General features: G+C 42.1%; 2 protein-coding genes across 6 annotated transcripts in view; both read left to right on the top strand.

Moving 5' to 3' along the window:
• Positions 1-24,033, top strand: part of tcf25 (transcription factor 25 (basic helix-loop-helix)) — a 171,313-nt gene that overhangs the window by 63,906 nt on the left and 83,374 nt on the right. The window lies entirely within an intron of this gene.
• LOC127500336 (uncharacterized) lies at positions 9,152-22,744 on the top strand. The gene is made up of 3 exons (XM_051871442.1): positions 9,152-11,364; positions 13,569-14,828; positions 17,163-22,744. Exons 2-3 carry the CDS (start codon positions 14,536-14,538, stop codon positions 17,797-17,799), a joined length of 930 nt encoding a protein of 309 aa, XP_051727402.1. The 5' UTR covers positions 9,152-11,364; positions 13,569-14,535; the 3' UTR covers positions 17,800-22,744.

Below are 24,033 nucleotides of genomic sequence, written 5' to 3'. Positions count from 1 at the left end.
ACAAATAAGCACAAGTCAGCCTGCCATACCAAACAAGACCACAGGGAGATACCAAAGGACTGAATTTAAATACTATGTGGATCCATTCAAAATTATTAAACTCATTTAACACCACTGATTCTCACAAACTTCTCCAAAACACTCTTGTTCAGTGAGCATCCGTTATAAAACACTCTCAGTTAATTAGTTTTGACAACTACGCGAATATATTGAACTGTGTTAATGCAGAAATACGATGTTATAGCGATCAGTGAGTCGAGAGCGCACGTGCGGTTTGTTTGCGCATAACGGACTCGCGTGTGCCTTATGAATGACTCCTGTATGTCACTGTAATCGTCTTTACCTTCATTACAATCGTCATCCATCAAAACCTTTTTAGCGACACTGGTTTTCTTTTTCCAACTGAGAGAGTTTGCGTTTTGAGCCACCATTCACTCTGTATTTCACAGCAGCACAATGAGAAGCGGCCTGGGCTGAACCGAAACAATCACAGAATACGTATGAGAGAGGTGGTTAATATGAATTATATTAATATATTTAAATTAATTTTATTAAAATTATCTCACGGCCCACCTGGAAGATCAGTGAGGACCTCTAGTGGGCCGCGGCTCACAGGTTGAAAACCACTGGTCTGGGGTGTAATTAGCCTACCCAATTTTTTTTTTAATGTCTGTAATGGCAATATGTCAGAACAATGATCAAAACATTGTTGGAGTAGATCGCCTCTGTAAACACCCCCAAAGCTTGCACAGTCCTATACCACTTCCTGGGTTGACATTTCATTCGGTAACGTTAGGCAGTTTTGATTTATATGCTGTTTAATGTTTGATGATCACGTTATTTTACATTTGCATCTGTTTACATATGCAATTGCTTTTTTCTGCTTTTCAAGAAGCTAAAAGCATTCTCAAAATTCTAAAGTTGTTTGGCTAATCTGATCCTGTCCAGACACTACAGTCCCCCTTTCGGCTGACAAAGTTCATGTGTGGACATCGTTGGACAGTAATGATGGTCGGATGGCACATAGATCATGATGGTCGAGCAGCAGGTGGTTCCTAATTGTCCTTGGCCTTTGGTTCCTCAGATAGAGGGTCCATCTCTATAAGGCTTGGCATATCCTCTGTGTTGGTACCTCCTCTCCTCGGTTTCCTTTTGAAGCCTCGAAGAGGGGCAGGCAGGCACTTGTCCATGGACTCTTGCATCCCACTGAACCTTTTAAACAGGATGAAGGCCAGGCCTAGTGTCAGGATGCATCCTATTGTCATGCCAGAGGCAAGGCGCCGTGTCGGCAGCAGTCCAGGCCTGGACTATAGGTGAGCTGGTCAGGATGGGCAGTCGGGACAGTGCTTGGAGGGCCATGTTGATGGGAGTAATGTCGATTAGCTGGGACCCCCTTTTCTCAATCCTCAGTTCCAGTTCTGACTGGTATTCTTCACTTGGGAGATGGTACAATGCCAGATCATCGAGGTGGAAGATGGCACCCGTGGGTACTTGAATCCACATACTCTGGTGTGGCAGGCTGACAAGAGTGGCAGTGTCGTGCTGATCGTAAGTCAGGGTAGCAGTGCGAGTGGGGGTGTTGACGAGCCACCGATTGCCCACAATCTTGGTTCGTGTTCCGATGACTTGGGTGCGAGGCTTGGCCTCGGCAGGGCAGCGTGTGTCGCTGATCATGGGCTGCAACCCGCAGATTCCTTCAGGGTTGTCTCTGAGGAAAGGCTTACTAGGGCAGAGGTAGTGAATGTCTTTGGTCAGGATACACATGCGCAAATTGGGAGCCAGGTACAGTTGTGGGTTGCTGTCGTGGTAGGCCACCACATCTGGTGTGTATATCTTGATATGGGTGTTACCTTGCCAAAACCCGACATTGACAATGTCTTTGAGTCTGTAGATGTTATTTGATTCACTGATGGGTAGATTTTGGAGAAAGGCCAACTCACTTTGCTCGGGGTCGACATGTAGTGGGATGGGACTACCCAGAGAGTAGGCGAGGTGGGTTCGAGTGTCGGTGTCATTGCATGGACGGATGGCGCCTTTCTCCAGCACTGGTTCGTGCGAGGCGATGGGGATCTTGTACTGCCTGATGAAAGTAGGAGGAGCGTTTGGGTGTGTTGTGGTACACACCGTGTGGAGGTTAGCGAGGCCACAGTCTAAAGAGTCTTGCAACTGTCACTTTGAAATTGTAAAGGACCTGTCTGAGTTTTTGACAGTCTGTATTGTTCAGAATTTGTTGGACTTGAGTCTCAAATCCTGGAAATGGCTCCTCCATTGTTGTGTCATTTGTCACGTTGGCAGTCAGAGGTGCAGCACTTTCATCAGTCTCGCAGGCAGGCTGGTTAGAGACTGTGTACACTGCCAGGTTTTGGTCCTCCATCAGCTCCGTTCTGCACACCTGTTCTATGGCTACCGGCATGACGGAAGTTATGGAGATGATCTTGAAGGGTGCTGTGAACACTGTGTTGTCTGAGCTCCCTTCTGGGATCATTGCAGATGGGATTGAGCCAATGATCGGTAACATGAGTTCATAGTCATGGAAGTCATGACTCACTAGCCATCCCAGGCGGTAAGCCTTGGGAACTCTGATGTCTGTGGTTGTGCAGTTGTTGAACAAGATGTAGACTACACTGGATGACATTTCAGTGAAGGGTGTGGCTTCCAGAGTGAGTCCAAGTTCCACGCATTCGGGTGAAGTTTGTAAGAAGCCCAGCATGTGGTTTAGGGTTTGACCACGCCGCATGCTGAATCGAACCGCGACCCCTTTAGTGTAAGCTGGTACTACAGCTTCCTGTTCGTTGACCAGTGTGCAGACCTCTGGAATGGTCTGGCCTGATAGGAGGTTCTCAGTGTTGACCGGACCAGCAGGGGGCTGTAAAGTCATGGGGCCCCACACCACATCATTTATAATGTCCACACGAGCCTTGAGGCGAATCAAGATGTCCGCTCCAATGTATTCATCATGTGGTAGGTCTAGAAGGACCAGGAAGTAATGGGTTAGACACCGGTCGTTCCATTTCAAGTTCAAAGCGCAGATGTCCTTGGCAGTCGTCATGGTTGACAGACGAGAGTCTGACGGGAAACGTGTGCACTTGTTGGCAAATGGGAGGTCAGGTGTGCCTTCAATGAGAGCATTGAACAGTGTGTGGCTGATGTTGTTACATCATTCAGCTGCAAGTGAATGATGTAACAAATCATTCAGCTGCAAGTCTACCATGACCTTGGGGCAGTAGGATTCAGAGTCTCTGGCGAGTTGAAAAGTGCAGCGTAGCGGACTTGAACTTTGCTCTGGTGCTGAGACAGCGTTCCCGTGGCTAATTGCGAGATTTCCTGTGACCTCTGTGACCTGACAGTCTGGGTCAGGTGATCTGGGTGACTGAAGAGGCAGAGGTTCTCGCACTTGAGCCCAAATTTTCAGCTGTCTGAAGTCCAATAAGGGCTCAAAGTGGTCTAGCAAGTCTTTGCCCATGAGAAGGGGAAACGTGTCCATCTGTGATATGTACACGGGGTGTACCAAGCTCATCGGACTGATCGTTAGGTAAATGGGAGCTATTTGTTCAAGTTGGACCTTATTTTGGCTGTACGACTGTACATTTAGCTCACATCTTTGTGATTCAAGAGTTCGGTTTTGTCTCTTAGCTTCAGCTCTGAGTCTTTCAAAGAGGTCAGATGACATCAGAGTGAAATCCGCTCCGGTGTTTACCAGGGCTTCAGTTCTCACGTCATTTTCCACAGTGATGGCAAGGTAGAGTTTTCGGGCCACCCCCTTTTCGATCAGATTACCCAGGAGTCTTGGTACCAGGGCTTGTGTGCTGACCGATAGGCAGTTGTGGCTGGTCTCATGTGGTTCGTTAGGGAGGCAGACAACCAAAACAGCACTTTCTGGTACCTTGGAATCTTAGTTGACAGTGTGATGACGTGGGTTGATTTGCTCTGGGTGTGAGGGTCGGCCATTTCTGGGCCATCGGCTGGCATCCCACGTGGCATCACCCTTTGGGTTGTTGGATGGTCGTGGCTTGTCCCAGAATCTTTCAGAGCGCCCAGTCTGGTGCTCGGGGCGTGCACCCTCATAGTGAGGCTGCCCTCTGCTGGCTGGAAACGGTTTTGACTCTGTCAAATGGTCTGTCACTGTGGTGTGTGTGTGTGCGCCCTCTTGAGCCAGTTCTGAACAGTGATCAGAGACCAGGTAAATAGTTGGATTTTTAGTTGGATTGTTGGATAGTAGTCTTTTCAGATGCAGTCTTTTGCTTAGTATAAGCTTTGTGGACTAAGTCTCGCAGCTGTTGAGTGGACATGCTGCGTGGGCAGGGCAGTACTCCTAGGTGGTGACTCACAGCAGGATGCAGATTTTGGAGAAACAGTTCTGAAGTTGAAATCTTGCATTTCTGGCTTGTTACATGCTCCGAAGTAGGCACGTCGTAGTCGGTTGTAGTAAGCCTGTGGGGTTTCCAGTCGGCCCTGTTTAAGGTCCATGGCAGTGAGGAGCCCTTGGTCCGATTCAGGGTCAGAAAACTCTGATCAAAGCCTGTCGCAGCTGCTGATAGTCTGATTTGACAGTTTCTGGTTGCCGATCTAGGAAACACTGCACATCATGGTTGGACATGATTCTGAGTAGATACAATCTGTCCCATGCGTTCACGTTGTCCACATTTTGCAACAGAAAATCTATGTCCTGCAGGTAGCCGTGCATGTCGTGGCCTCCTGCAGGGTTTGGGGTAAAAGTGGGAATATTCCTTGCTAGCTTGTCCAGTTCTTTGGGAACCATGCCATGACTTGCGGCACAGATTTTCTGGAAAGGCTCCCACCCCTTTGCTGCTGATGAAAGGTTCTTGGATGCTGGCAGGTGACATCTTAGGCAGTGGGCTTTCACCCCCTTTTTGAGCTAGGGACTTTTAACTGGGAGGTCTCAGGTCACTTTGCAGTTTATAAGAATATTTCAGTTCTCTGTGAACCGTGTCAAGCTCATCTTTTAACCCTCTGGAGTCTGAGGCTGATTTGGGGGCCTCAGACTGTGCATTTGTGCTTTTTTCAGTTGTTTATAAACATATTAATGACAAAAGTCTCTGTATTCAGCACGAACTAGGCTACAATAATATGTGAGCAACAAGTATGTACATATTTGTATTTTTGAGAGTATTACGTATATGTGTGGTTTTTGAAAAACCAAAAAAAAAAAAAAAAAAAAAAAGTAACTGAAATTAGGCCTCAAAATGCATACTAAATGTTTTTTCACAAGACTTTTGGGAATTGTATATTTTAGTCTAGAGTTTTTGCTTCAAAGTAATGTGGAAATTATCCTGCCTGACACAAAAAAACAATGTATTGATTTTAAATTTCTAAGACACTTTTTGTTTAGGGAGCCTGTATGCTTAGAGGCGTGAATTTTCATGAATAATGCTGTGATTCACACCTGAGGAGATTAAGCCCCTGCCCCTAATGAGCCATTAGGTCAGGAATGTGACAATGAGTGAACTAAGAGACAGAGTTTTTTTTTTTTTTTTTTAGAATAAAGTTAACAATATAATCCAAATATAAATTAGGGTCAAAGGCACATTTTGTGTACACAGTCATTCCTAGAAACAAAGACAGTTCAAAAATGTATGTGAAAATCACATACCTGGCATTTCCAAGGTGTTTGGTTTTCTGTGCACTGGTTAAAAACAACTTTACTGATTCCAGTCAGTGTGTTCAATTTCAAAATATTAATGAAGAAGAACATCAAAGCAGAAAGTCACAAACAAAAGCTTAATTGATTAAACCTATATAAATCTACATATACCTATATAACATATATAAACAATCTATAAATAATTGTATAACCTATATAAATCTACACACAGTAAACCTATTGAAAGAGTAATCTGACTTACACATACTTTACATAACACTTAAGGCATACTTGAATTTACACATGGAACATGTAGTGGTACAGAGGAAAAAAAGACATTCAGGGCAAAACAGTACCAACACGAACAGTGGGGGGGGGGAAAAAGCCCACTCTTACACCCTGTACATAACATACTCGCTCACATAGTGCAAGGAAAAGACACATTCAGGGTAAAACAGTGCACAATTAAAAAAGGGTGTAAGGTTTGTAAAAGCCCACTCTTACACCCTATACATAACCTGCTTGCTCACATACAGATAATCTTTGCAGCCCAGTGGTCAGTGGGAGGTGGTGAAAAGAGAATCTGAACAGTCACACATCTTTGTGCCATTTTTGAAAACATTTCCTTTTCAACTGAAGACACAAGTAAACATCACATGCCTGGCATTTCCAAGGTGTCTTACCTTTTACCAAGCTTTACTTTGCAAAGCATGCAGTTCCGGCGACAAGCGGTGGCAATATTCCTTGCATCTGATGTCAGCTCTGCTCCTGGAACCGGTACATAGTCACTATTGGTCTGTTTTGGAGTTGCTTTCTGTGACACACCACAGAGCTCTGCAATAAGCTGTTCTATGAACTCTTTATGGGTCATGTTACCGCATAGCTCTTTGTGTATAATGAAAACGTTAGTGGCAGCAATGTCCAGGAAGTGTGGAAAGATCTTTCTGTACCACGTCATTGTTTTGTGCTGTGTTGTGTAGTACTGTATCAGCTGATCAGACAGGTCAGTGCCCCCCATGTGTGTGTTGTATGCAGTCACAGGTGCAGGACATGGAAATGTCTTTGTCCTCCATGTACCTTGTGATTTCACCCTCCTCTGCACAGTGCCTCCTCTATAAGCAGCATGGATGGTAGAACAGACAGATACCTCTCGTCTGTCCGAATCCACCTGATGGATCCTCTGGCAGATTTTTTAGAGAGTGAATTAACTGCATTACGAGGGCAGTCCTTCCTGTTGTCTCTGTATGTCCCACAGGCACCAAACTTCATGGCAAACAAGTCTGTCATGAGCTTAGGACTTGTGTAGAAATTGTCCATGTAAAGATGGTACCCGAAGCCTGAAACTTTACAGTCCAGAAGAGATGTCACAGCATCATATGATAGTCCATGGCCTTTGGGGAAGTTGTTCTTTCATGTGTACACAGAAAAGTCCACAGTGTATCCATTTGATGAATCAGCAAGGACAAACAAAAGTTGAAGCCCCACTTGGTTGGTCTGGCTTTCATGTACTGTCTCATTCCAGTGTTTGCTTTGCATGCCACCATTCTTTCATCCACAGCTAAGTTTCGTTTAGGATGATAGATGGCTTTACAAGCATGATGGATTGTGTCCATGAGCGGTTTAACCGTGAAAAGACTGTCATGATCAGCTGTGCCCCTTTTTCTGTCATTCTCCTTGTCTTCATCTGGGTGGCTCATGCACATTCCATGAAATGGTACGGTATCTGTCTCTTGACATGATTGTGGCAGGAAAAGGCACAGAGAAAAGACTGTCAACAGTAGTGACTGATGGAGCTTACCTTCACCATGGCCATGTAAAACAGCAGCCCAATGTAGCGGTACATCTCACCGATGCTGATATCTGTTCAGTTATATTTGCATCCATTTGCAATTGCCCTGGCAGCCTGAGCATTGGTGTTCTGGCATAGAGGAAAAAAAACATTTTGAAGAGACTCTGGGGAGTGTGTTCATCAGCAGGACTCAGCTGTGGTCCATGTTCCCGTGCAGGTAGGAATCTCAGAGTCTGTGAAACCATGTCAATATTATCCATTTTCCATGACAGAGTTGAATGCCTGTTGCTTGCCCGAATGTTTGTCTTGGCCCTTTTTGCAATGGGTTTCTGAACACTCTCATTATTAGGCCTATAGCTGGAAAAAAAAAAAAAGCAGTGAGGTGGTTATTACACAAAGAGCTATACTATTTGCATCATTAATAACTAATACTAATATAGTGATGGGCAGTGTTTATTATATTAACATTACTGTACCGAATTAACTCAAAGGGGGAATATTAATAATTATTCATAACTTATTATGATTATTAATTATGATTAATTATGAATATGTGAATCAGTTAATCGGATTAACTTGATGTAGCTACATTAAAATTAATATTACAATCAATTAACCTGTTCGTCCAGTGAACACTCAGTGTTAATTGTTTATTAATTCTAAGAAATGTTCATTTCCAGGTTATGGGAAACAACATTCTTATTGTACAGTACTACTCAGAGCATGTAGTCAAGATCTAAATCATTTAAGAGGCAATTTATTAGCAGATGGAGTCAGAACCAAACATGTATTGTGCACAAGCTTTATTAACTAACTCAAAAACACATAACTAAACTAACAAACACATAACATACACGCAGGTCACACACATACGTAGGTAAAAATGAACAATGATAGAGTTGAACCGGAAGTGGGACCGGAAATGGAGCTATGGGAAAAAGTCAAAGACAATCTGGAAAAGAATCATCAGTTTCCCCAGTAATAAAGCACCTTAGCTGACACAGGTGGTTTACAAATTAATACTAAATCGCTGTTTTGTGTTCAAATGTACGATACTTGCAAAATGCCTTTAGGCTGAGGAGCATCGGATCTGCCGGCTGAGGAGAAATCCTTGATGATTCGGTCCGGAGTTGTAACCAATATCTTCTGCTTTGGTTGAAGACATATGAAACAACTTGTGATTCAACTTAGGAGAGGGAGTTCTCCCTCTCCTAGTCAAGCACATGGTTGGGGGCAGGGCAGGCCCAAAGGCCCACAGGCAGCCCCTGCAGTCGCTGTGTTGTCGTAGAAGTAAGAGAGCGGGAGGAGAATTGCATGCTGGCTTTAAGCTCTGTGTGTCTCTTTGTCTCTGCTCTTCCATGTGGCAACCAACATTCCTTGGCGCAATAAAACTTGTAACTGAGAATTTCTCGGGGATGGGGGACAGACCCCAGAGTGAGCTTTAAATAATTATTGGTTATTATCACAAATAATTGTCTGATTTGTCTCAGTCGGTACATTACCAAACACTAATGCTAATATATTGTGCATGCATAAGAAAGAAAGAAAGAAAGCCATACAGACACATATACATACATACATAACACATAGTGGGTAAACGTGTACTTACTCTTTCTCATTTTCGACTGTGTTGCTGCGTGCCCCCCTAGTGGGAGTTGCAGGTGAATGCGAGAGTGATGCAGCCACATTCCTAAAAAAAATTGTGAAAACTGTTATAAGTTACTATCCTCATACCAGTAGCTATGCATAACTGACGGGAAATTAATGGGTATACAAGCGTGCTGTATATGTCTGTCAATGGGCCATTACCAGACAAAGTGTGCGAATGTGTAAATGTTTGCAGTCTGCTATATTAATTAGCATATTTAGCAAATAGCAACACGTTCGCGCACTTCACCAACCAAGCATATTTTAGCACATTTATGCCTATCATATAGACACTACTTAACTGTATATATGCACACCAAACAAGTGTGTGTATCCAACTTATTTATGCGTATTAATAACAAGTCAAATATCAACAGAAAATCGTGATATTTATAAGCATTTTCATGAGATCAAAGTTTGTAAATAGGCAAATATAGATGTATGCTTATTTAAAATAACACGTCAAATAATTTAAGTAAAACTAAATCACTTACTCATCAGAAACTGTATCTTTGGCTGGATCAAGTCGCTCTTCAAAATGCAGATGTTCATCGTCAGAGTCGTGCTCTTCTTCCGAGGAAAAAGTGAACTCTTCCTCACTGTCCAGGACCATCTGAAGAGCCTGCTCACCTGTGTAGCGTGCCATCTTCTAAACGCGCAGGAAAGTGAATGAATATGATGAAACATTATCTTATGAATAGAGCGCTCTGCGCGAGGGCGGGCACACATTAGACAAGATAATTAGGTCAGACAGGAGAAACAGTACATCTCTATACTTTTATACCGATTACATAAAGGGAGAATATTTGTTTTAGAATTTTTTTTGTTTGTTTAAAAGTAGATACTTCAAGCTTTCCAAAGACATATCTCTCATGTCCGTGTGGCATGTATTAGCCGAGTATTTTAGTTAATTTTAGTGACATTTTAGAATGATGTTTGCAGAGACAGAGACGGCTGGACAGCGCACCTTGTATATTTCATTTATTTTATAAAAGCAAAAGTTTTGTTTTTATTGTGAGTGTACACAATTAAAAGTTGACATTTCACAGTTTTTGTCAATGTATAACACTTAGTATGAACCAAAATATTTTGTATTTTAAGTCTGTTTTGCTGCAGTGTAAAAAAAAAAATCCAGCAAAAAGCGCCGGTGCGTTTCCTGACTCCAGAGTGTTAAATAGTCTCTTTGTTGTTGCAGAGCAAGGATTGCATTTTGGGTCTGTTTAAGGAGATTATCACAGGCCCTGGCTTTAGTGTCCCTTTCTTTCAGTTCAATCTCTGCTCTTGCTAGGAGAGCTTTACCTTGTTGGAGTTTTCCAGTTAGTTCCTCTCTGGATTCTTTCTCTGACTGCTCTCTCTGCTCTGTCTCTACATGAAGCTCTGCAAGGGCATTTTGGAGTCTCTCCACCCCCTCCTGTAGCTCTGGGTCCGTTTCATCTGCCGTCCCACACTGGTCCTGGGTCTCGAGGAGTAGCTGATCTAGGTGATGTTGAGCATGGGCCTGGTTCCTCCGGGCCTCCTCGGCCTGGAGCTTGAGCGCTGCTGCTTCTTGCTCCAGGTGGGCGTTGCTCCTTTCGCTAAGCCTTGCCTGGGCTATGAGGTTGTGGGCGAGGTCGCCAACGATCTTAGCCCATTCTTTGTGGTTGTAGCTCTGCGTCAGTTAGTGGGATTTAGGCCAGATGTATCATCTTTGGCCAGGAATGGCCACGTGGGGCCAATTTGTGTGGGTGAGCGCCGGATCTAAATAAAGATTTTGACCGCTTGGGTCGTCGATCTTTTATTCAGCTTTCTGTGATCGCTCTTATAGATTCTACCTTTACGTGAACTGAAAGAAACAGTGGTACGAGGACAGAAATGTCTAGGCCAGGTGACTCCACTCACTGACACTCAACTGAAACAACCGTCGCCTCACCACCGAGCACTAGAGGGAGCACTATCTGCAAGTGCACAAATGGTCAAACAAATACAACTTAATTGTAAATTTAAATTTAAACCTTGCTTAAACCAAATTTAAATAATTAAGTGTGTAGGACAAGAGAATTGGGGTCTATAATGACAATAATCAGAATAAACTAGCTAAAAAAGCAGAATAAAAATAAGCAATAAAGCAAAGCAAAAACAGTTCAGAGGCACTTGATTTAAATTAAAATTAAAATTCTCTTTAATTAAAATTTAAATAAGTGTATAAAATAAGGGAATCCGAATAACAGAGAGAAAAGCAAAGCAGAAATAAGCAATAAAGCAACATTTCAGAGAACTTGATTTAAATCCAAATTAAACTGTTTAATTAAATTTAAATTAGTGTATAAAATAAGGGAAGAAATTCAAGGTGAAATAATTCAAGATGAAATAACAGGAGAGGGATGGAGGAAATTGACTTATCAAATTCCAAATAATAGCAAACAATAAAATAAGAGATGAAGAAAAATTATAACAGCAAACAAAATTAAAATAGCAAACAGAAAAATTGAAATAATGGAAACAAGGAAGGGGGAAGAAAAACAGACCTAACACACAATGCCCACAAGGTGGCGTTAATGAGCCCACACAACAATGACTTAGGGAGGTGTGTTACACACCTAAACAGACTGCCCTCTGGTGTTTAGTCAGAGGTACTGCATCAACCTACTCTAAAACTCATGATTTTAAATCTTTAGCGCTTTTGTGGAGATTGACTCTCTCGTGGCTGATTTAACTGCAACTTATCACGCGTACAAAACTTTTGGATCTCATGGATCCTTTTTGTGACAGTTTAGTGCACTCGAATATGTAACTTTGCAGGATTTCTTCGCTGCATTACAAATTAACACTGGATCAAGGTGTAAACAACTCAGAATTCTACACATAATTTAGATAAGATTAGAGGTGCATTAGGCGTTCACAAGGGTAGCTAATCCAAATTCAGCCTAAGGGAGTGAAGTCGCTGTTTGTTTGTGTTATTGGATATAGCAATAACTCAAATCTATAGCAATACAATTTGAAAAGGCCTTTCATGAGAGAAAAGAGGAAATTTCGCTCAAATCAATCTTTTAATCACGCTGAAAGAAGATTTCTTCGTTCTATTCAAGCGGAAATGTTAAAATGTGCTATAAAGAGATTACCACCCTTTACAGGAACAATTTTAATATGAACTGCAGTTTATTTTAAACTGTTAACAGTTTGCTAAAATGTTAGACACAAATAGCAGTTTGTTAACGTACTGAACTGAGGCTTCTGGACCTTTCGTTCTCAGAGACGTGCGTGTTGCGACTCGTCTCACTGAATGGAGCGCGCATAACATTAACACTCACTCATAGATTGACACTGAAACTGAGTTGCTCACAAACAAAACCAAGTTTAAACCGTCCCTGCGTTTCTCCAACAAAAACATGTAACGATTTAATGAATTATGGAAGAAATATATATAATTAAATCATTACGCGTTATGATCAATTATAATATAAATCGACCAAAAAGGGAATTATGTATATGGATAATTAACTTATAACAGATTATAACCAATTATGCATATATGGTCTAGAACTAGTTCTAGTTTTTAGAATTAATTTAGAAAGACCGAGCTATTCTGTCCACCAAAATTTATCATTATACATTTATCATATACATTTATTTTTATGTATATCTTTCATCAACTCTAAAGAGGAAACTACTCTTCTGGCCTAGAGGATTAATCTTCTATCCTAGCACCAATTGTACGAAGCATATAGCAACGAAATCAGAAACGTTAAAGGGGCTTGGTTTTCTTTCTTGAGCATCACAGAGACAAAACAAGTGTGAATATTTAATGACTTTAATATATGAAACTACGAGTACATACGCGGTCGCCGAGGGACGTCTGGGAGAGACGTGCGTGAGATAGCGAGAGGCAATCAATAGACGATTGAGAGACAATTGTGAGACAAAAGAACAGGCGCGTTGTTGTCTTTTAAGGACAAACAAGCCAAAACGCCTCCTTGGATGCGCCAGCCATTGGCAAGTGTGCATTTTTTAGCAGGCAAACTTTTTCTTTGTCTCCATTTACAACCTAATTTGCATAGTATATGGACTGTCAGATCTGAGTACATTTTCTTTGTAGTACTATTAAAAATAGAAAAATGCATTTTAAAGTAACGTAACATACATTGATAATTAAATATTCAGAGAGGTTTAAAACAAGACTAAATGTGATAGGGTGGAAAAGACATTAAGAGAGAAATAGTCTTATACTTGAATATAAACATTTAGAGTAAAACTAACACAACTACAGTCGTAACTAAGCTTATATAATATGGATACATGTATACACACTGAATACAAAAAGGGGTACATTTTGGCATAGTCATATTTTGAGGCTAAATGTAAATACAGTCTCCATGCGTGTGTGTGTGTCTATATGTATGTGGGATGTGTATTGGGGTTTGGGGTGGCCACATTGTCTCTGTGGCCAGCAGGAGGCCAGTCCAGGAGGTCCTTTGAAGTTACTTTTTTAAATCCAAATTAAACTCTGTTTAATTAAATTTAAATTAGTGTATAAAATAAGGGAAGAAATTCAAGGTGAAATAATTGAAGATGAAATAACAGGAGAGGGATGGAGGAAATTGACTTATCTGGAATGCCCACAAGGGGGAGTGCTTCCAGTAAGTGAACATCCTTGTTGGAAAGGAAACTTAATTTAAATTTAAATTAAAACTGTTTAATTAAATTTAAATAAGTATACCAAATTCCAAATAATAGCAAACAATAAAATAAGAGATGAAGAAAAATTATAACAGCAAACAAAATTAAAATAGTCATATTTTGAGGCTAAATGTAAATACAGTCTCTCTGTGTGTGTGTGTGTGTGTGTGTGTGTGTGTCTATATGTATGTGGGATGTGTATTGGGGTTTGGGGTGGCCACATGGTCTCTGTGGCCAGCAGGAGGCCAGTCCAGGAGGTCCTTTGAAGTTACTTTTGGTCCCATGAGGTTACGAAAGTGTTCCTGCGAAAACTCTCTGGAGGTAGTAAACATGACAGAAGGGGCTATTTGGCCCAGACCCTTCAGAGCCCATTCGTGATTTACATGAAAAGTTCAAGAAGCTAAAAGCATTCTCAAAATTCTAAAGTTGTTTGGCTAATCTGATCCTGTCCAGACACTACACTCATTTATTTGTGCAAATAAAATAAAATAAAAATAAAAAATAAAAAAAAGTTTTTAAAAAAAAAATCAAAGTATAAAAGATAAGATGTATAAATAGATTAAAGAACAGTAAGAATAAAGAATGTAAAAATTTAAGTAACACGGTTTACAGCATAAAGGCCCTTTCACACCGGACGTGAAACGAAAAAGTGAATAGTTCGCATGCGAATAGTTTGCGTCAAAACCATTCACATCAGCCGTGACGCGAATTTGCGACGTTTGTGCTCTGAAGGATTCCAAAACATTCGCCGCAACAGCTGAATGAAAAAAATATATATATTTCAACAAAATAATCTTCATCTTGTTGAAAAAGTTGGTCAGTTTAACTGCTCAGGACAAACAACATGGACACTTCATCATCCAGTGAAGACGAGCTTTTCATTTTTTTTTTTTTTTTTCAAAGACCGAAAATAAGGTTTTGGGTGCACCCAGTCTTAAAGAACAGAGAGTCTGAGGGGGAGTACGCTAATTTTGTACAGGAGCTAAAACTTTATCATGGCCGGTTCCGTAGTTACTTTCGAATGTCCGTGGTACAATTTCAAGAGCTCCTCCAGACAGTGGCACTGCATCTGACGAGACAAACCACAAACTTCAGGGAACCAATCGATCCGGAGCAATGTTTGGCAGTCTGCTTAAGGTGAGCTGTCCTCTTAATATCAAGTCACTGATTGTCATGTTTAAGTGTTGATATTACAGTGTTTCCAGTCACAATGTAAACATTTAAGTGCCAAAGTCGTACTGACGGCAACACATTCACTTTCCATAGTCACGGACAATTAGGTTTAAAAAAAAAATCAAGTTGTACCTCAAAAGGTTATGTTATCCTTGTCTATAGCCTACAGCGACTTGCATGTACTCCCACAGGAGCTGTAATCTTGTGAGAAATGCGATACCTGTCAAAGGTTAATGTTGATTGAATAGCTAGTGACATCTACTGGACATTTCGTTTACGGAAAAGAAACCCACTCACATATACTGTGAGTAGCCCAGGCTATAAATAGGCTTCTGTCTAAGATAAGAAAACCTATATTTGTCCCTCAGTGGGGAAATTGTATGCCTATGGACTACAGATAGAAGTTTAACTTAGACCTACACACCCTGACAAAAGTCTTGTCGCCTATCCAAGTTGTAGGAACAACAAATAATAATTTGACTTCTAGTTGATCATTTGGAATCAGAAGTAGCTTATATGAAAGGCAAAGGCCTCTAGATTATGCTTTTTTACCAAAATAAAATCTTATCATGCCTTGATTTTTAATTATTTAATTAGGACAGAAAGGTCAGACTTTGCTTAGACAAAAGTCTTGTCACATCTTTAAAGGATTCAACCAATCACAGATTAGAGCGTCACCTGTGACAAATACTGTAATTAACACATTCCCAGGTGTGTAGAAGAAGAACCCCAGCACACCCAACCTTCATTTGAAATGCATCCTGACCTTTGACAGCATGCCAAAGATTCAACCACAGACCAAAGTGCTGATCATCAAGAGCCTGAAGACCAAGTCTCCTGCTGAGGTGGCAGACATCTTTAATGTATCTAAACGTCAAGTGGAGAGGAAGAAAAAGATTTGAAGAAACTGGTGAAGTTCATGACAGGCCCAGGTCAGGCAGACCCCGTAAGACAACTGTTCGAGAGGACCGTTTGTTGGTTCGACAGTCCAGGGCCAGCCTTTTTTCAACTGCAGCAGAGCTACATAACAACTGGTCACCAGAAACCCCTGTATCTATAAGAACAGTTTGTCGAATTCTGTCATGCAGTGGTCTCAATGGCTGAATTAGTGCTCAGAAACCAGCATTAAACAGAAGACAACTAAAAAATCGTGTTGCATTTGCCAAGGCCCACAGCTTGCAGGAAGGATGGACTGTGGGAAAAGTGGCAGAAGGTTGATTTTTCCGATGAATCATCTATTGAACTGCATCCCAATCGTCGCAAATACTGCAGAAGACCTATCGGAACCCGCATGGACCCAAGATTCACACAGAAAACAGTCAAGTTCGGTGGAGGAAAAATCATGGTTTGGGATTACATTCAGTATGGGGGCGTGCAAGAGACCTGCAGAGTGGATGGCAACATCAACATCCTGAGGTATCAAGACATTCTTGCTGCCCATTACATTCCAAACCGCAGGAGAGGGCAAATTCTTCAGCAGAATGGCGCTCCTTCTCATACTTCAGCCTCCACATCAAAGTTCCTAAAAGCAAAGAAGGTCAAGGTGCTCCAGGATTGGCCAGCCCAGTCACCAGACATGAACATTATTGAGCATGTCTGGGGTAAGATGAAGGAGGAGGCATTGAAGATGAAACCAAAGAATCTTGATGAACTCTGGGAGTCCTGCAAGAATGCTTTGTTTGCCATTCCAGATGACTTTATTAATAAGTTATTTGAGTCATTGCCGAGACGTATGGACGCAGTCCTCCAAGCTCATGGGAGTCATACACAATATTAATTCTTTTTCTGCTGCACCATCACTTTATGTTCTGTACTGTACATTATTTCTGTTAAGTGACAAGACTTTTGTCTAAGCAAAGTCTGACCTTTCTGTCCTAATTAAATAATTAAAAATCAAGGCATGATAAGATTTTATTTTGGTAAAATAAGCATAATCTAGAGGCCTTTACCTTTCATATAAGCCACTTCTGATTCCAAATGATCAACTAGAAGTCAAGTTATCATTTGTTGTTCCTACAACTTGGATAGGCGACAAGACTTTTGTCAAGGTGTGTATAGTTTTAAATAAACATTCACAAGGTACTTTAGTTTTCTATTGTAAAGCTAAACAAGGTAACAAAGGTTACACAAATAACACACAATGACAGGATATAACTGAATCAAATCATCAGAGAAGACCCAGGAACAGTTTTACCTTTTATTGTTAATCACATGTCTGAACAAAAATTTTTTACTATTGATAAAATATGGTTTACTTATACTATCTACTAATCAATTCTCCTCATTTATTTTCCTCAGATTCCTTAGCACTGGGGATTCTTTCACCACCATACCCGCCAGTTTCCGCCTTGGAATTTCCACGGTGTCCAACATTGTGAAGCAAACCTGTGATGTCCTCTGGGAGACCTTAAAAGACACCTACATGCCAGTCCCCAATGAGGAGCTCTGGAAGACAACTGCCCTGAGATTTTCTGAAAAATGGAACTTCCCCAATTGTATCTGTGCTTTGGATGGGAAGCACATTGTGATTCAGGCACCAGCTAATTCTGGCTCCCAGTTTTTCAATTATAAGGGCACCTTTTCTGTGGTTCTGCTTGCCTTGGTTGATGCTGACTACCGCTTCCTAGTGGTGGATGTAGGGGCATCAGGCAGCAACAGCGATGGTGGAATATTTTCCAATTCTTTATTGGGACAGGCCCTAAATACTGGGAGTTTAAACATTGCAGAGCCTTCTCATCTGCCATCTGCACCAGAGCTGGGGGCGTTACCATTTGTTATTGTTGCAGATGAGGCATTCCCTTTGAAAACTTTTCTCCTCCGTCCCTATCCTGGAAGACGTCTGCCAGATGACCAGAGTGTGTTCAACTACCGGCTCTCCAGGGCTCGACGTGTTTTTGGCATTCTCAGCCAGTGCTGGAGAGTCTACCAGCGCTGACTGCAAGTGGCTCCAGAGACAGCTGACAGCATTGTGAAGGCAACTTGCATCCTGCACAACTTCCTGCGAAGGGCCAATGGGAACCACGGTGCAGAGCCTGACAGTTCTGATGGTGCAGAGGGCAGTGAGTTGGGTGACATTAGAGGTCTTCGAGGGAACGGCATCAGCTGAGGCACTGAGGGTGCGGGACACATTCAGACGTTATTTTAACTCACCTGCGGGCCAAGTTCCATGGCAGGTTTCTCATGTGAACCGAGGTCTCCCTCAATGACATGGCTCTGATTTATTTCTGAACACAGGAAAACTGTTGCATTAAATGGATTCACAATGATAAGCACACTGTATTTGCCTCCAAAGCTTCATTTAACAAAGCACGCTACAGCACGCTTATCATTGTGAATCCATTTTACACAACAGTTTTCCTTTTCTATTGACAACCCCAGTTCTTAAAGGGATAGTTCACCCAAAAATGAAAATGTGGTGTTTATCTGCTTACCCCCAGGGCATCCAAGATGTAGGTGTCTTTGTTTCTTCAGTAGAACACAAATGAAGATTTTTAACTCCAACCGTTGCAGTTTCGTGTCTTAAGACATCAATGTGTCGTCACGAGCCGCAGGGTTTAATATTGATTTGTCTGTGCATGTTTTTTCCTAAAGACTGCTGCAGACCCTGTTCAAAAGCATTCTGTAAACTTTCCTGTGCCACCTCACTGTACAAACTCTGCATTATTTTTCAACTTCATTGCTGTATTTCAAAGAACTTGAAAAAAGAAGAAGCTTATAAATCTGAATAACTGAACAGGCTACAGCTACCTTCTGAAAGAAGTAGAAGCCTCAAGGATGCCCTCCATATACTTCCACCTCTTCCTCTGTTTTCCAGCCTGTCTACTTTTAGTTTCCTTTTCCTCTCTCCTTTTCCTCACATAGGTTTTTCCACAGTTTTTTTTTTTTGCATCTTCAACTAAAACACAGTGCGTTTTATAATGTCAGTTAGACACATAACAAAGTTAACAAGTCAAAATCATTCGACTAGAAACTATAGCTATCACACAAAGAATATATAGTATAGTATTAGCAGGCCTAAATAGTCTCACTAAATTTTCAAAGTAAACACAGTCTCTGTCTCTATCTCTGACGATAATAGTGTTAGCTTTCTATCTCAAATGTAGTTTAGTCTGCTAGCTTACTACAGCACAGGTCTATACAATGACAAATAACTATCAAACAACATACTTACAGTCATGATAGCTGAGTTGGTTGGCAATGCTACGCCACACATTGTCTTTCATATTGTTGTCCTTGTAGTTTTTGTTAGTTTTGTCAAACAAAACGAGATGCGTCGAAACACAAGCTATTAGATGATCCATCATTGTTGCTGTGACATCACATTTGTTTCCTTGTATTTGATTGGTTGAAGCCAATTGAAAAAAATTGCGTCCAGTGTGAAAGGATCTTAAAGCTTGTAAAAGACAGTTTGTAGGAGAGTTTTTCTGGTGAAGTGGTGAATAAAACTGAAATGCTAATATCCTGAGTTTCTACTGCTTTATACTGCTGCAACTCACATTGGAGAGCTATCCCTATTTTACCAATGTAAGATGTTACAAGTGGTGCCCCAACATTTTATCTCTGGCCTTGGATGGTGAGGTTTATACAAATGCAGTGTTTCGACAAATTAAATGCTGTAGGCCGTAAATGCTGTAGGCCTCAGCCCAAATGTGTGAGTCTGCACAAGGCCAATTTTAACACGTAGCCATAGCCTGCTCGTTGCTGATGCTGTGGATAATTTCTTCACACTCCAGTAGATTTTCGTAGTCACATAAATGATCTTTAATTCATGAGGTGCATTTCCCCTGCCGCCATTCGGCAAGTTTAAAGAGCAATTTCTCTAAGAACAAATTTCTGCGACGTTGTTGCAAATGTCACGCCACAGCTGTGGCACAGAAAAGATTTAATGGCACATAGGATTGTGGTTCGTTAGGATTTCACTGTTTGTGAACTTTGCGTTTTCAGTAATTCAATTCCATTTGCAACATTCATTAGCCTTTTTCTCTGATAACTGAAGCCTTTTTTAATAACGCAGTGAAACTGCATGGCCATTGGTTTGTGCAGTTGGAGTAAAACGAACGAGGGGTTGAATTAACTCGAGTGACGGGTTGCTGCGAGGGGACCCGACGCTCATGATAGTTGGAAGAGGAAAAATGCTCTCTTTTTGAGTGTTTTATTTTGTCCGCTATCACAGCGGTTAATTTGTAAGGGCGCTAGAACAGGCCCAGTGCTTACAACAAACACATTGTCTCCAGCACCCGGAACTGAACGGGTGACTGGAGGCATAAACGAGGCAGTTTGGGGGGTGGTCCTTCTTCCTGTCTGAAGGATCGGGACGACTTCTGAGGCGCAGGGTCCAGCACTATCTTGGGCCGGGGTCCCTGATGCTTCGGGAAGGGATGGCACTTTTGCAGCGCTGTTGAGGCTCAGGCTGTGGGGCAGGTTGAGCAGTCGAGGGCGCAGGTTTGGCAGGCTGTTGAGTCTGGCGCAGGCTTGTGGCGACTAGAGGCAGCTGCAGAGCTGGAACGCTTGGGCAGGAAGTGTTGCATCACTTGGGACGACTTCTGTGCAGCAGTGAAGCGTTCTGCAAACCCACCTACTGCAGGTCCAAAGAGGCCAGTGGGGGAGATGGGGGAGTCAAGGAAGAGGGTTTTGTCCGCTTCCTTGATCTCCGTTAGATTCAGCCGCAAGTGGCGCACCAGCACCACTAAACTTGCCATTGACCTGCCGATGGCCTTGCCTTTATAGCGCACAGGGCCAGGTCGGTTGCGCTGCGCAGCTCTCTGAATGCGGCTGGGTTAGGTCCAGACTCATCCATGGAGTGGAGGAGTTTGGCCGGAAAAACTTGAACGGCCGTAGTGTGAAATGCAGAAGCTGCTTGGCCAGCGGAGGTGTAGGCATGCCCAGCGAGGGCTGATGTTGCTCTGCAGGACTTGGATGGGTGGGCGACCATCTTCTTCCATCCGATGGCAGTAGGCTGGCAAAGATGCGCGGCCTCTACCTCGTCCAGTGGAGGCAGCTTCTCATAGCCCTTTTCATCAGCACCGTTGACCGTGGTGAGGGTGGATGAAGTAGATGTGTGTAGACGGGCCAAGTAGGGGGTGCACCATGACTTAGTGAGTTTGTCGTGGACCTCCGTGAAGTGCAGCTTGATAGCGAGGGCCCTGGCGGCGCCCTGGCAGGAACCATTCATCCAAATGACTGCGAGTTGGTTCCTCTGGTGGAAACCACTCCAATCCGAGCTCCTTGACTGCTTTGGACAGGACACGGAGAAGTTTGGCGTCCATTCCAGCCCTGGCTTTGATGGGCAAGGGGGCGGGGTCGTTCTTTAAGCCTGCCCAATCTTCTGTGTCTGAGGCTGCCAATGACATGCTGTCATCTAGGGGATCTTCTTCAGACCCCCCGAACAAGACCAAATCACTCACGATAGCAGAGGGACGCTGGTGTGGGCGGGAGAAGAGGACGGGAGAAACCACTCTATGTGGAGAGAGTGAGGCACGTGGGACCTGAGCTGACGTGAGCTCACTCATATCCTCTGAGATCCTCTGTCCCGCTGTTTTTCCTCACAGGCTCCTGGGAGCAAGAAAATGGGAGGCCGCGAGGGGCGGAGTCGCTCTCTGAAAAGAAAGTGATCCATGAGTGTAGAGAGGCGAGACTCATGCTCTCTCAGTGAGAGCAACTTGTCTCAGTGAGCGCTGTTTCAGAGTGGGATTTCCCCCAGACATGAAACGCACTCACTGTGCCCGTCATCAACGTGCAGGGGAGTCCTGCACGAGCCACAGCTGTGGCGTGACATTTGCAACAACGTCGCAGAAATTTGCTCTTTGAAAATTTGCTCTTAGAGAAATTGTTGCCGAATGGCAGCAGGGGAAATGCACCTCATGAAAATCACTTTCTGCTCTTGAATGAATAAGTTTTATAACTTTAATTGTACGCATTAATCTGTATTTAATATTTACAATGAAGACTATCTAGTGTTATTTTACATTTGATTACCTTCTTACCTGAATAAAAACCTACTTAACCTGAAAAACTTAGTTTCATAGCTCTCTTTATTCTATTGCATTTATTTGTGCTGCTGTTTGGAATTTGTTCTTATTTTATTACTGAATTTTTACTTGTTTTTTTTTTATTATTATTTTTTTTTTATGAAAATAAGACTTTGCATTGAAGAAAAGTAGATTTTTGTTTATGCTGTCAATTATAGTTCTTAGATCGAATCGGCAAAAATCGGTATCGACAGGTCACAGTAACTAAAAAATCGGAATCGGCCAAGAAAATTGCAATTGGTGCATCTCTAGTACTTCTGACTCCTCAGTGCTCTCAGCTGTTGTGCACAGTGTTTGCTCATCAAAGGAACTAATCAGTGATCTGTGTGCTGTGACTTTTTCAGATCTTTGGTATAAGCCACATTTCTTGGTATTTAGGGTATTCAAGTGTTTATACTTAATTTATCACATCATTCTTTTTGTATTGATAATTACTGCTAATTGGAATTGTGTTAAATTGCATTGTCCCATATTGATCTGACACAAATCCAATTGATCTTGTTACAATGACCAGACATGTTGATAACCTGACTGACTTAACTGACCAGTCAACACACTTTGCAGACCCACCCAGGTGGAGAGTTGAGAGCTGAAAATGCTCTGGGCCTAACTCAAAGCTCTCTGGAACTGAATAATGCAACCAGAGCTCTAGCTTCAGTCCTACAACAATCAGTATTGGCTGGTCAATATTAGAGCCAAAGTTCAACCTGATGAACATCTTATGCTTGTGGATGCCTATAGAACTACTTTCTAGCTAAAGGCGCAGGAAGTGGGTTACAGTAATAAGTTCACATCACATCTTGGATACAATTCTGCAAACTATTCAAAACGGTGTTCCTCCCATCTGATAACCAAGAGCGTGTCTTGAGAGGTATTCTAGATGCAAGGAACCATTTCCAACATTTGTAGCACACTTGTTATCTGAATTCAAGAAATTAAAATCTACACCTCCTGAACAGGAACAAATTGACCTTATCTGTGAGCATAGTCTTGAATGCTACAGAGTTGCACTGTACGGCAAGAGGATTACTTCCCCATGATGTATGCTCACAAGCTGCATTCCATTCTTGTCCCTGACACCTGTAGTGAGCTATTAATACAGAAAAGCAAACAAGTGAGGGAAACTTACCATTTCAAATGTTCAGTGCCTGGTTTCACCTTCAGAAACTGTCGAAACTACAACTTTATACAAAAAACTGAGCCTTTTCTGGCCACTGAAAAATATAATACTCAGGTTTTAAATGAGACAACAGTTTGAGCGGACAGAGAGGAACCAAAACGGAATTCTGTTCAGCAGAAGGTTCAGACAGGGAAGGACGTTTCACTGAGGCAATCCTCCCTCCAGAAGATAAATGTGCCTCAGGCTTGTTTTGTGTCCCCGCCTGAGCCGCTTATACGTGGAGGACTTCTTTTTCATTTTGGAATACACTATTTATTGTTAAAGTCAATCTCTGTCATAAAGCGGTTGTGGCATTGGACACAGGTGCCTCACTTTTGGCGGTTTGTACAAATATGATATCTGACATCTTGCAATGTCCTCAGAAGATTCAGCCTTGAATTTTACACCCTTTTCAGCTTGCCAGCAGCATGGCTTGCAGTCCAACTGGCATTGTATGGCTAAATGTTGGATTCCAGGGTAAAAAATTCTACCATCGCTTTGTCATAATAAAAATAATAATAATATGTTTTATTTATATAGCGCCTTTCCAGGGCACAAGGACGTTTTACTATGTACATTTAACAAGGAAGAAATAAGACGAGTAGACAATGATGACAAACAATAGTCAGAAGTAAAGGAAAGGAACAGTAAAGGAACATTATATGGACAAGGGAGCATACAGTAGAATGGAATCAAGCACAACAAAATGCAAAACAGAACTTAAGAGGCATAACATAACATTCAGAGAATTATTAGTTAATCAATCAATCAATCTATTCAGAGACATAATATTCTGAAAATAAGTGAGTTTTGAGTAATGATTTAAATTCAGAGATATTATTAGCACAACAGAGAGAATTACAGAGTTTGGGTGCAACAACACTGAATAATCTGCCCCCCATTGAAGAGAGGCGATGCTGAGGGACAACGGGAAGGCCAGAGTCAGAGGAACGTAGTGAGCGAGTCAGGGTGTAGGGGATGA

This window comes from Ctenopharyngodon idella, chromosome 18, assembly GCF_019924925.1.
Source record: "Ctenopharyngodon idella isolate HZGC_01 chromosome 18, HZGC01, whole genome shotgun sequence".
Classification (NCBI taxonomy): domain Eukaryota; kingdom Metazoa; phylum Chordata; class Actinopteri; order Cypriniformes; family Xenocyprididae; genus Ctenopharyngodon; species Ctenopharyngodon idella.
The sequence above is the reverse complement of the archived record's forward strand: the minus strand, read 5'-3'. Positions and strand labels throughout refer to the sequence as shown.

Bases quoted from the DNA above. Each gene is read 5' to 3' on its own strand.
- LOC127500336 (XM_051871442.1), top strand. From the start codon at position 14,536: ATGGACACTTCATCATCCAGTGAAGACGAGCTTTTCATTTTTTTTTTT. The intron at 14,829-17,162 runs GTGAGCTGTCCT...TATTTTCCTCAG, and splicing joins TGTTTGGCAGTCTGCTTAAG to ATTCCTTAGCACTGGGGATT.